This window comes from Coregonus lavaretus (genome assembly GCF_964263955.1).
Source record: "Coregonus lavaretus genome assembly, chromosome: 17".
Taxonomy (NCBI): domain Eukaryota; kingdom Metazoa; phylum Chordata; class Actinopteri; order Salmoniformes; family Salmonidae; genus Coregonus; species Coregonus lavaretus.
The window spans coordinates 10,952,287-10,965,438 of NC_140004.1; the positions used below are offsets into that span (position 1 = coordinate 10,952,287).

Genomic DNA, 13,152 nt, shown 5'->3' on the forward strand with positions numbered 1-13,152 from the left:
AAATTCCACAAATTAACTTTTAACAAGGCACACCTGTTAATTGAAATGCATTCCAGGTGACTATCTCATGAAGCTGGTTGAGAGAATGCCAAGAGTGTGCAAAGCTGTCATCAAGGCAAAGGGTTGCTACTTTGAAGAATCTCAAATATAAAATACATTTTGATTTGTTAAACACTTTTTTGGTTACTACATGATTCAATATGTGTTATTTCATAGTTTTGATGTCTTCACTATTATTCTACAATGTAGAAAATAGTAAAAATAAAGAAAAACCCTTGAATGAGTAGGTGTGCAAACTTTTGACTGGTACTGTAAGAATGACACAAACAGGCAGTCTAAGTAACGATTCATGTTCTTTTTTCAGGAGGGAGTAGGCTACATACAGCTATTGAGGCAAGCTATTTAGACAGCATTTCAAACACATGCAAGACACAGACAGGCAGTCTAAACAGCGATTTAATGTTCTTTCTTCACCATCGTTGCAAACATTGGCAAAGCAGGGGGTGAAAAGCAGTCAAAGTAGTAGTGTTCTTTTTCAGCAACTCAGGCTACGATATGGCAGCATAACTATAAAGATGACCTCATCACAAGTGTAGTGTTTAGAACGCTGATTGTTTTTCCCCATTCAACGTGTAGACTATGCCCTGCTTGTGCTACTCCAATATCCTTAGTTACAACAGACAGAGAAGATTTTAGCCTACATCCTAAATGTAGCAGGATATTTAATTCTGCTATTCAGAAATATGATGCAGTATGCTACTTCATCATGTCAATCAAATTGGTTGAGTTTCCAGAAGAGGGTGAGTAAAGAGAGAAACGTGAAGGGGGAGGTTGAGCAGCACATACTTAAGAAACGTGAATGGATGGGGAGGGTGCTTTCAGAAACTATTCATACCCCTTGACCTATTCCACATTTTGTTGTGTTACAGCCTGAATTCAAAATCAATTAAATAGATATTTTTCTTATCCATTTACACACAATTCCCCATAATGACAAAGTGAAAACATGTTTTTAGAAATGTTTGCAAATGTATTGAAAATGAAATACAGATATTGAATTTACATACGAATTCACACCCCTGAGTCAATACTTTGTAAAAGCCCATTTGACAGCGATTACAGCTGTGAGTCTTTCTGGGTAAGTTTCTAAGAGCTTTCCACACCTGGATTGTGCAACATTTGCCCATTATTCTTTTCAGAATTCTTCAAGCCCTCTCAAATTGGTTGTTGACAATTGCTAGACAACCATTTTGAGGACTTGCCATAGATTTTCAAGTAGATTTAAGTCAAAACTGAAACTCGGCCACTCAGGAGCATTCACTGTCTTCTTGGTAAGCAACTCCAGTGTAGATTTGGCCTTGTATTTTAGGTTATTGTCCTGCTAAAATGTGAATTGTTCTACCTGTCTCAGCTAAAGTGGGTGGGAAATATTCAGTAGGGTCTCTACTAACCAAATATGGTTTGTTTTTTAGGGGGACTGTGTCGCACGGCCTGCTGCTGGCTTTTCGCTTTGCCCCCTCTATAGCTCCCAATGCAATACACTGTAATACAGGGGCGTAGGCCTAGGTGGACACAGGCCCACCCACTGGGCAGCCAGGCCCAGCCAGGCACACCCAATCAGATTGAGCAAAAACTAAAAAAAAGTATACATTATTATAAAAAAATATACTCCTCAGGGGTTAGCTTGTACTTAACTCCTTTCCATGTCTTTTTTATCTTGAAAAACTCCCCAGTCATTAACAATTAACAATTACAAGCATACCCATAACATGATGCAGCCACCACTATGCTTGAAAATATGGAGAGTGGTACTCAGTAATGTGTTGTATTGGATTTGTATTGGACATAACACTTTGTATTCAGGAATAAAACTTAATTGCTTTGCTAAATTTTTTTGCAGTATCACTTTATTGCCTTATTGCAACAGGATGCATGTTTTCGAATATTTTTTATTCTGTACAGGCTACCTTATTTTCTCTCAGTCAATTAGGTTAGTATTGTAGAGTAACTATAATGCTGTTGATCCATCCTCAGTTTTCTCCTATCAGAGCCATTAAACTCTGGAACTGTTTTAAAGTCACCATTGGCCTCATGGTGAAATCCCTGAGCGGTTTCCTTCCTCTCCGGCAACTGAGCTAGGAATGACGCCTGTATCTTTGTAGTGACTGGGTGTATTGATACACCATCCAAAGTGTAATTAATAACTTCACGATGCTCTAAGGCATTGGTGCCCAGGACGTTGATCGCGGTCGACCTGTCGATTGCAAACTTCTTTCTAGTAGACTGCATAAAAGTTTTCAAAATGTATGCACTAAAAATATATATATTTGGCAATTCACAGCGTTACCATCGAGTCTGTTGAAAAATAATGAGGGGGGTGGTAGGTAGACCGTGTTATGAAGAGGGTGGAAAAAGTAGATCCTATGTAACTAAAGTCTGGGCACCCCTGCTTTGTCATGAGCCTCTCACTCCACCGGGTTACCACCTTAATTTTCTTCCACTCTGCTCACCACTCTCTCTACTCAGCCTAACTAGCTCCACCTGTCCCTGCTCTGCTCTGCTCTAATTACTCTGCCAGCTGCGCTGCATTACCCACTACCTCTCCCAGTATTTAAGGCCCTGTCTTTCAGCTCTCCGGTGTCAGATCGTCTGCAAAGCTCACACCCGGAACCTGTTTGCTCGCGCTTCTGGCTCACCCTGGTTTTGTGACCCCGGACCTGCCTGAATTTTTGGATACTCTTCTGCCCCAGGAGATCCAGACCTGCTTCTGCCATAACGACTCCTGACTACTCTTCACTCCCGGTAACTCTGACCAGCCTTCTGCCTTGCTACTACGTATTTTGGATTTCCCTTGAACTGTACTGCTGCCTTGTTTCATTCCGCCCTGTTGTGTCTGTGTCTCCCCCCCCCCAGGACTTCTGGACCACCCACCACCGGCTTCATAGGACGCATCGCTGCCACTGGGGGGGGCACAGACCCAGCACATTGGACGGGATCCCTGTTACCCCTGGAGCCTTCATTCACTCCCTACTTCCCTTTTCCCTTAAGTTTTAATAAACTTTCTGGTGTGACGCAATTGTGGTCCTCTGGTCGTCTGTCTGAACCGTGACAGTACGATCTGACCATTATGGACTCAGCGCACACTTTCCCCGACATGGAAACCGATGAGCATGAGCAGCAGTTCCAGCAGCAGCAACAACAACTCGCCATGATCATTCAACTCCTCACCAACCTTACCCCAGCCAGTCTGCCCACCAGCCCTGCCCCCGAGTTACCTGCCCCGGTCATTGCAGCCGCTGCTCCGGAACCCAAGATTGGAAACCCCGAGCGGTTCAACGGCGATTCAACCCAGGTCCGGCCATTCCTGACTAGCTGCCGACTTCAGTTCTCCTTGCAGCCAAGGACCTTCGCCACGGAGGGGGCTAAAGTTGGGTATGCCATCACTCACCTGACGGGCCGAGCTCGACTCTGGGGAACAGCAGAGTTCGAACGTCAAACCCCCGCATGTGCAACCTTCGACCTGTTTGCTGAGGAGATGCTGAAGGTGTTTGACCTGGATTCACCAACCGCAGAGGCGTCTCGTGAACTGTTCAGTATTCGACAAGGCAGACGTACAGTCGCAGACCATTCCATCGACTTCCGAACCCTGGCTAGACGAAGTTCTTGGAACACACCATCGTTGGTGGACGCGTTCTTCCATAGTTTGGCTGACTATATCAAGGACGAGTTGGTCTCCCATGAACTGCCTTCCACTCTTGATGAAGCCATCGCACTGACTGTCAGGATCGACAGAAGGATACAGACCCGTCGTCGTGAGAGGGGGCGCCAAGGTCCACCTACTACCGGCATTCGGAGAGATCCGACTGGGCTCCTGTCATCTACTGCCACTCACCCAGGTCAGCTTGATCAGTCTGAGCCTATGGAGATTGGGCGAGCCTCTCTCACTCCTGCAGAGCGCCAGCGCCGCTTCACCTCAAACCTCTGCCTCTATTGTGGAGGTGATGGACATCGTGTGGTAACCTGCCCTTTAAAGGGCCGAAGCTCACCGGGCATAGGGGGAGTCCGGTTGAGTTCAATGACCATCCAGTCCTCCGACCGCAAACCCCTGCTGCAAGTTCACCTCCGCCTCTCTGACTCAACTCACACCCTGGCTGCTCTGGTGGATTCTGGCGCCGAAGCCAACATAATGGACATCAAGCTGGCACGCCAACTGGGACTGGAGAACCTCCGTTTGACACCTCCTATTCCTGCCCGGGCACTGGACGGACACTTACTCGGATCGGTCACTCATGTCACGGCCCCGGTCTCGATGGGTCTGTCCGGAAACCATCAAGAAACTATCCAGTTTCACCTGCTCCCCTCTCCAGGCCAACCCCTCATCCTGGGTTACCCATGGCTCCGCCGGCACAACCCTCAGCTCGACTGGGTGACCGGGGTGATCAGGGAGTGGGGAGAGGACTGCCACCGAACCTGCCTGCTTGCTGCCGCACTACCCCCTCGGCCAGTACCTACTAACTCCGCTCCTGACCTCTCCAATGTCCCAGAATGCTACCATGGTCTCAGAGAGGTGTTTAACAAAGCAAGAGCCACATCTCTGCCCCCTCACCGACCGTACGACTGTGCCATCGACCTCCTCCCTGGAACAGCCCCTCCAAAGGGTCGTCTTTATTCGTTGTCTGCTCCTGAAAGAAAGTCCATGGAGGACTACATCAATGGCTCTCTGTCCGCAGGATTAATCCGTTCATCTTCATCTCCTGCTGGTGCTGGCTTCTTCTTTGTGGGGAAGAAGGACGGATCTCTTCGCCCCTGCATCGACTACAGGGGACTCAACGACATCACAGTGAAAAACCGTTACCCTCTGCCTCTGCTCACCTCTGCTTTTGAGTTGCTCCAGGGAGCCACTGTTTTTACCAAGTTGGATCTCAGAAACGCTTACCACCTAGTGCGGATCCGGGAGGGAGATGAATGGAAAACCGCATTCAATACACCAACAGGTCACTACGAGTATCTGGTTATGCCTTTTGGCCTCACCAATGCTCCTGCTGTGTTCCAGGCTCTAGTGAATGATGTACTGCGGGACATGTTAAACAAGTTTGTCTTCGTTTACCTGGATGACATCTTAATCTACTCCAGAAACCTGTCTGAACACACCCGCCATGTCCAGCAAGTCCTTCATCGTCTTCTGGAGAATTCCCTCTACGCCAAGGCAGAGAAATGTGAGTTTCACGTCAAGACAGTGGCCTTCCTGGGGTACATAGTGGCAGAGGGAAGTATCCAAATGGATCCTGCCAAAGTATCAGCAGTCACTTCATGGCCAGTTCCGGAGAACAGAAAGAAGCTGCAACAGTTTCTGGGGTTTGCTAACTTCTATAGAAAGTTTATCCGGAACTACAGTACCGTTGCTGCCCCTCTCACTGCTCTAACCAGCACCAAGCAACCCTTCACCTGGACCCCAGCAGCCGACAAAGCCTTCAGTACCCTCAAGGTGAGGTTCACCTCCGCTCCCATCCTCCAGATGCCTGATGTGGACCGGCAATTCATTGTGGAGGTGGACGCCTCGGATGTGGGAGTTGGTGCTGTGATTTCTCAGTGGGCTGCGGAGGATAGGAAGCTCCATCCCTGTGCCTTTTTCTCACGTCGGTTGTCCCCCTCTGAGTGCAATTACGACATAGGGAACCGTGAGCTGCTGGCTGTGAAGCTTGCCTTGGAGGAGTGGCGTCACTGGCTGGAGGGGTCCACCATTCCATTTCTCGTTTGGACCGATCATAAGAACTTGGAGTACATCCGCACGGCCAAACGGTTGAACTCCAGGCAGTCCCGCTGGGCCCTGTTCTTCACCAGGTTTAATTTCACTCTGTCATACCGGCCTGGATCACGTAACACCAAGCCAGACGCCCTCTCCCGTCAATTCCAGAAGGATGACAACCCCTCCAAGGACCCTGTGTCGATTCTGCCAAGTCCCTGCATCGTTGCAGCTCTGACCTGGGCTGTTGAGGAACAGGTGCTGGAGGCTCTCCGTAACCAGCCAGGTCCCAGCACTTGCCCAGCTGACCGCCTTTTTGTCCCCGAAGACCTGAGGTCCCAGGTCGTTCAGTGGGGACATGACTCCCGCCTAGCTTGTCACCCTGGCTCCACCCGCACTTACAACCTGCTCGCCCAGAGGTTCTGGTGGCCCTCTCTGAGAAAGGATGTACGGGAGTTCGTCCAAGCCTGCCCCATCTGCAACCAACACAAGTCGTCCTGCCAGCCCCCAGCCGGATTGCTGCAGCCCCTGCCTGTGCCCAGACGTCCCTGGTCTCACATCGCCCTTGACTTTGTCACGGGGCTGCCCCCTTCAAGGGGCATGACCGTCATTCTCACCATAGTTGACCGTTTCAGCAAGATGGCACACTTCATTCCCCTCCCCAAGCTCCCAACCGCCAAGGAGACCGCCCAGGTGGTCCTGGAACACGTCTTCCGGATCCACGGACTGCCAAAGGATGTAGTTTCTGACCGTGGTCCACAATTCTCCTCCGCTTTTTGGAAGGAGTTCTGTCACCTGCTGGGAGCCACAGTCAGTCTGACTTCCGGATTCCATCCCCAATCCAATGGGCAGTCAGAGCGGGCTAATCAGGAGCTCGAGAAGGCACTGCGATGCATGACTTCACGCAACCCCCACTCCTGGTCGCAGCAATTGACATGGGTGGAGTACGCACACAATTCTCTGACCTGCTCTGCCATCGGTATGTCCCCTTTCCAATGTGTTTATGGATACCAGCCTCCTCTATTTGCCAGCCAGGAAGAGGAGGTTACTTGCCCATCTGCACTTGCTTTTGCCCGTCGATGTCGCCGCACCTGGTCACAAGCCCGAGCCACACTCCTCAGATCCGTTGCCAGCTACACTACCGGGGCCAACCGTCGGAGAATTCCTGCTCCCACCTACCATGTTGGTCAAAGGGTGTGGTTGTCATCGAAGAACCTGCCACTCAGGGTGGAGTCGCAGAAGCTGGCACCTCGGTTCATTGGCCCATTCCCTATCATAAGAGTGATTAGCCCAACTGCTGTCCGGCTCCAACTGCCTAATTCCCTGAGGGTGCACCCCACTTTCCATGTGTCTAAGATTAAGCCCATCCATGAGAGTCCGCTGGTCCCTGCTGCGCCTTGTCCTCCTCCTCCACGGCTCGTCGATGGTGGTCTGGTTTACACCGTCCGCCGCCTGCTTCGGTCCAGACGTAGGGGTCTCCAGTACCTCATTGACTGGGAGGGCTATGGACCTGAGGAAAGGACCTGGGTGCCAGCTAGTCGGATTGTGGATAGGACTCTCATCACCGCTTTCCACCAACGGCATCCTGATCAACCTGCAATCCGTAGGGGCCGCCCCAGAGGGGTCCCTAACCGTCCTGCCCGCTCGGCTTCCTGTCCTGTGCCTGATCCTGTCTCGGGACCTGTCCCATCTCCCGACCACGGCCCTCCGGCTTCCTCCGAGGATGAGGACGTTCACTCGGACCGTTCGGAGGAGTTCTAGCCCTCCTCCGGCTCCCCTCCTCCCGCCCGGCGTGGTGTTGCTCTTGGGACTTCTGGGGCCGTCCCTTGGGGGGGGGGTTCTGTCATGAGCCTCTCACTCCACCGGGTTACCACCTTAATTTTCTTCCACTCTGCTCACCACTCTCTCTACTCAGCCTAACTAGCTCCACCTGTCCCTGCTCTGCTCTGCTCTAATTACTCTGCCAGCTGCGCTGCATTACCCACTACCTCTCCCAGTATTTAAGGCCCTGTCTTTCAGCTCTCCGGTGTCAGATCGTCTGCAAAGCTCACACCCGGAACCTGTTTGCTCGCGCTTCTGGCTCACCCTGGTTTTGTGACCCCGGACCTGCCTGAATTTTTGGATACTCTTCTGCCCCAGGAGATCCAGACCTGCTTCTGCCATAACGACTCCTGACTACTCTTCACTCCCGGTAACTCTGACCAGCCTTCTGCCTTGCTACTACGTATTTTGGATTTCCCTTGAACTGTACTGCTGCCTTGTTTCATTCCGCCCTGTTGTGTCTGTGTCTCCCCCCCCCCAGGACTTCTGGACCACCCACCACCGGCTTCATAGGACGCATCGCTGCCACTGGGGGGGGCACAGACCCAGCACATTGGACGGGATCCCTGTTACCCCTGGAGCCTTCATTCACTCCCTACTTCCCTTTTCCCTTAAGTTTTAATAAACTTTCTGGTGTGACGCAATTGTGGTCCTCTGGTCGTCTGTCTGAACCGTGACACTGTTTTAAGGGATCATTTTTATTTTACTTTTACCCATCTACCAGTAGGCACCCTTCTTTGTGAGGCATTGGAAAACAGACATGGCAAAAATAAATACATTTTGTAGTGGTTGAATCTGTGTTTGAAATTCACTTCTCGACTGAGGGACCTTACAGTTAATTGCATGTGTGGGGTAAGGAGATAAGGTAGTCATTCAAAAATCATATTAAAAACCTCTAAAAGTCTAAGCCTCTATGGAATTGTTTTAAGATGGTCATACCATGGATCATTTAGCTGTTTGATTTAGAATTTTAGGACCCCTGTATGTATAAATATGTTTTAATATATATATATATTTTTAATAGAATATTGAATTTGGCCTTTATTACTTTAGCCCATAGAAACACATTGAAAACACATAGTTTTTTAGACACATATTTAATCCCTTTTTTTGTTGGCACAAAACGACCTCCATACTTCCAATAATTTTTTTAAACCGGTTACCTTCAGACAAGGACCGTGACACTTGTGGGAGTCATAGAGCAAAACAGAGAACACCCTTTCCATAGTCGGGTCATATTAGTTTGTAGCCCAAACGGTTCGAACGCTACAGACAGAAGTTGGCATATCAGCGGTGCTAACTTCAGATGAGTCCCGTGGGTCTTGTGGGGGGGTCATAGACTAAAACGGAGAACACCATCGTGTTCGTGAGAGTCTCATCTTTCCATAGAGTGGTCAAACTGTTAGAACGCTACAGATGTTTTCTTGAGAAGACCGATTTTCGGGATGTCTCTTGGTCTGACAAACAGCTGTAGCTCGGCCACCTTCCACTGCAGATGCAGAAGGCCAACATAGGCGGATACCTATGAAGCTAATGCAAAAAACTGATATTTCTAGCTTAAACTAACGGATTTTGATGGGGATTTGTTACATTTTATTACTATGTTACTTATGTAGACGCACTAATGCATCAATAGACTCTTAAGGACACGATTACAGCACACAGAGTGAGTCCATGCAACTTATTATGTGACTTGTTAAGCACATTTTTACTCTTGAACCTATTTTGGCTTGCTATAACAAAGGGGTTGAATACTTATTGACTCAAGATAATAAATAATAATATGCCATTTAGCAGACGCTTTTATCCAAAGCGACTTACAGTCATGCGTGCATACATTTTTGTGTATGGGTGGTCCCGGGGATCGAACCCACTTCCTTGGCGTTACAAGCGCCGTGCTCTACCAGCTGAGCTACAGAGGACCACAGCTGAGCTACAGACTACCAGCTGAGCTACAGAAGACATTTCAGCTTTTCGTTTTTTAATTCATTTTAAATTTAGGCTGTAACACAAGAAAGTGTGGAAAAAGTTGAGTGGTGTGAATACTTTCTGAAGGCACTGTACGTAAAAATAAATGTGAAAGTGATTCCGATCTTTAGCTCCGGGGAAGAAAGGTCCAAGAGGTCGCGACGGGGTGGGCAGTTGCCTACGGATCCACAGCCTCTGCCTTTAAAAAAAATATTAATTGACGATGTGCTTCTTTTAGTGTCTGTGTGTCCTTTGTTGTGTTTTTATTGTGTATTTATTGGTGTTATACAGTGGGGGAAAAAAGTATTTAGTCAGCCACCAATTGTGCAAGTTCTCCCACTTAAAAAGATGAGCAAGGCCTGTAATTTTCATCATAGGTACACGTCAACTATGACAGACAAATTGAGATTTTTTTCTCCAGAAAATCACATTGTAGGATTTTTAATGAATTTATATGGAAATTATGGTGGAAAATAAGTATTTGGTCACCTACAAACAAGAAAGATTTCTGGCTCTCACAGACCTGTAACTTCTTCTTTAAGAGGCTCCTCTGTCCTCCACTCGTTACCTGTATTAATGGCACATGTTTGAACTTGTTATCAGTATAAAAGACACCTGTCCACAACCTCAAACAGTCACACTCCAAACTCCACTATGGCCAAGACCAAAGAGCTGTCAAAGGACACCAGAAACAAAATTGTAGACCTGCACCAGGCTGGGAAGACTGAATCTGCAATAGGTAAGCAGCTTGGTTTGAAGAAATCAACTGTGGGAGCAATTATTAGGAAATGGAAGACATACAAGACCACTGATAATCTCCCTCGATCTGGGGCTCCACGCAAGATCTCACCCCGTGGGGTCAAAATGATCACAAGAATGGTGAGCAAAAATCCCAGAACCACACGGGGGACCTAGTGAATGACCTGCAGAGAGCTGGGACCAAAGTAACAAAGCCTACCATCAGTAACACACTATGCCGCCAGGGACTCAAATCCTGCAGTGCCAGACGTGTCCCCCTGCTTAAGCCAGTACATGTCCAGGCCCGTCTGAAGTTTGCTAGAGTGCATTTGGATGATCCAGAAGAGGATTGGGAGAATGTCATATGGTCAGATGAAACCAAAATATAACTTTTTGGTAAAAACTCAACTCGTCGTGTTTGGAGGACAAAGAATGCTGAGTTGCATCCAAAGAACACCATACCTAATGTGAAGCATGGGGGTGGAAACATCATGCTTTGGGGCTGTTTTTCTGCAAAGGGACCAGGACGACTGATCCGTGTAAAGGAAAGAATGAATGGGGCCATGTATCGTGAGATTTTGAGTGCATTGAAGATGAAACGTGGCTGGGTCTTTCAGCATGACAATGACCCCAAACACACCGCCCGGGCAACGAAGGAGTGGCTTCGTAAGAAGCATTTCAATGTCCTGGAGTGGCCTAGCCAGTCTCCAGATCTCAACCCCATAGAAAATCTTTGGAGGGAGTTGAAAGTCCGTGTTGCCCAGCGACAGCCCCAAAACATCACTGCTCTAGAGGAGATCTGCATGGAGGAATGGGCCAAAATACCAGCAACAGTGTGTGAAAACCTTGTGAAGACTTACAGAAAACGTTTGACCTGTGTCATTGCCAACAAAGGGTATATAACAAAGTATTGAGAAACTTTTGTTATTGACCAAATACTTATTTTCCACCATAATTTGCAAATAAATTCATAAAAAATCTTACAATGTGATTTTCTGGATTTTACTATCTTATACAACAATAGGCAAGTTCGTACTGTTAATGATTCCTCTAATGGGGAAACTTGGTGAGATAATGTTCAGAGAATGCTTTTTTGGCAAATTGGTGAAAGTTTTCTTTCTTTGAAGGGGCTTTGTCTCCTAAGTGGGTTTACACATTTATAAACTTTCAAAGCAGCATCCTCAAATTGCAGTGTATGATATACCATTTTGAAGCTCTGAATTTGAACTATTATAAACTGTAAAAAACGGTATATTGAATTTTGGACTACAAGCTTACATAGATGTGTTGAGTCACATTTATTGATGGATGACTGTTGCAGGAAACATATCCAGACTCCACATTTTAATGATAGAAATTCACCCCCATGTAATTACTGGAAATTTTACCATCGAACATGAAATGCAGTATCCACTAATAACTGTACTCTATAAACAGCTCATAACATGTCAGACTGGTCAGAGGCCTGTATTTTATTTTTTTACCTGCAGCCAAGACAAGGCCCAACACCAGCCTGATCCTAGACCTGTGCTCCTCTAGATATCGGTGGATCCCTTCCATTTTATTTTCCAAGAACCTGGAGGGATATCAAGCAGTACATCCACTGTCACTTAGTGTTGACTTTTGAGGAATTGCTTGAAAATAAATGACAATTGACAAAACCATAGAGACTTTTTCTTTAGCTCCTCTGTGAATTCTGCATCCTCTGATGGCCGATGAGAAACTTCCATATCAATGCAGATAGTGTCCTGTGAGACACAGACAGACAGACAAACAGTCAGACACACACACACAAACAGTGAGAGTGAACATTCAGACAGACTATACAACCCAGAACATTTCTTTGCATGTCAGGTGCAAAAGGGATATTGTTAATGATGTGCAAATAGTAGGGCTATTGTAGCTGGTAAATTACATTATGGGCCTATTCTAGAGTTGCAGTGCTTGCGCTTGGCAGATGTGGGTACCTTGTTGGCAATTCAAGTAATGTATACAGACTTGGATATAGGGTAGTATAGTCTGTCTGAATGTTCACTCACACAATGTGTGTGTGTGTGTGTGTGTGTAACAGGAAAAACAAATATTGCACCAGTATGAGTGCTGTTCATGCAATCACAGGCGTGATTGTTTGCACATGGTGAGTTTAATCTGTTCAAGCAAAACTTCACTGTTTTTCATCTTTATCCCGTGATGATTTCCAGTAACTTTGGATGGGGAGAGCACATCACCTTCTGTCCACATTCAGAACCCACATACAGTGCCTTCGGAAAGTATTCAGACCCCTTGACTTTTTCCACATTTTGTTACGTTACAGCCTTATTCTAAAATGGAGTAAAAAAATAAATAATCTCATCAATGTACACACAATACCCCATAATGATGTGTGTACCCTTACCTGAGAGTAGAAGGCCTGGTTGTCCAGCCCATTCCTCTGGCTCTTCTCTTGTAAACCATTCAGCTCCATAGTAAACACTGACTGACTGCAGGTAGGCAGGAAGCTCTCTTATAGGAGACCTGCTCTCCGCCTGCTACAAATGGGATAATCTTTACTGCAAACAGGGAGGTGTGTGTGTGTGTGTGTGTGTGTGTTATTGCCTAACCGGAGTTAATGCCTAACCTTAAGACTTTGGAGTTAATGCCTAACCTTTGGAATCAGAGGCAGATGCTTAAGCCTAAACTTTTATTTATTTTACTATGTAAATATGTCTTTGTTGTAAATGTTTTGGCACCAAACTGGTGGCAGTTGTGAAAAAAGTCAATAGCTGGAAGAGTTGCAGAGTTATTTGAAAATGATGCAATTGATGATTAGCTGCTTTTTCATTAATAAAGCTATATTCTCTTGGACCATATGGTCTATCCACTAAAACGCATGGACACAGATA

General features: G+C 47.0%; 1 protein-coding gene across 1 annotated transcript in view; it reads right to left on the reverse strand.

Moving 5' to 3' along the window:
* LOC311144830 (solute carrier family 28 member 3-like) overlaps positions 1–12,788 on the reverse strand; it is a 31,341-nt gene extending 18,553 nt beyond the window's left edge. Inside the window, exons 1-3 of the mRNA XM_084180979.1 lie at positions 12,666–12,788; positions 11,942–12,018; positions 11,755–11,846 (exon numbers count right to left, since the gene is read on the reverse strand). Of these exons, the coding sequence (XP_084037105.1) occupies positions 11,755–11,846; positions 11,942–12,018; positions 12,666–12,734 (238 nt within the window). The 5' untranslated portion in view covers positions 12,735–12,788. The remainder of the gene's footprint in view (positions 1–11,754; positions 11,847–11,941; positions 12,019–12,665) is intronic.
* Between the last annotated feature and the right edge of the window lie 364 nt (positions 12,789–13,152).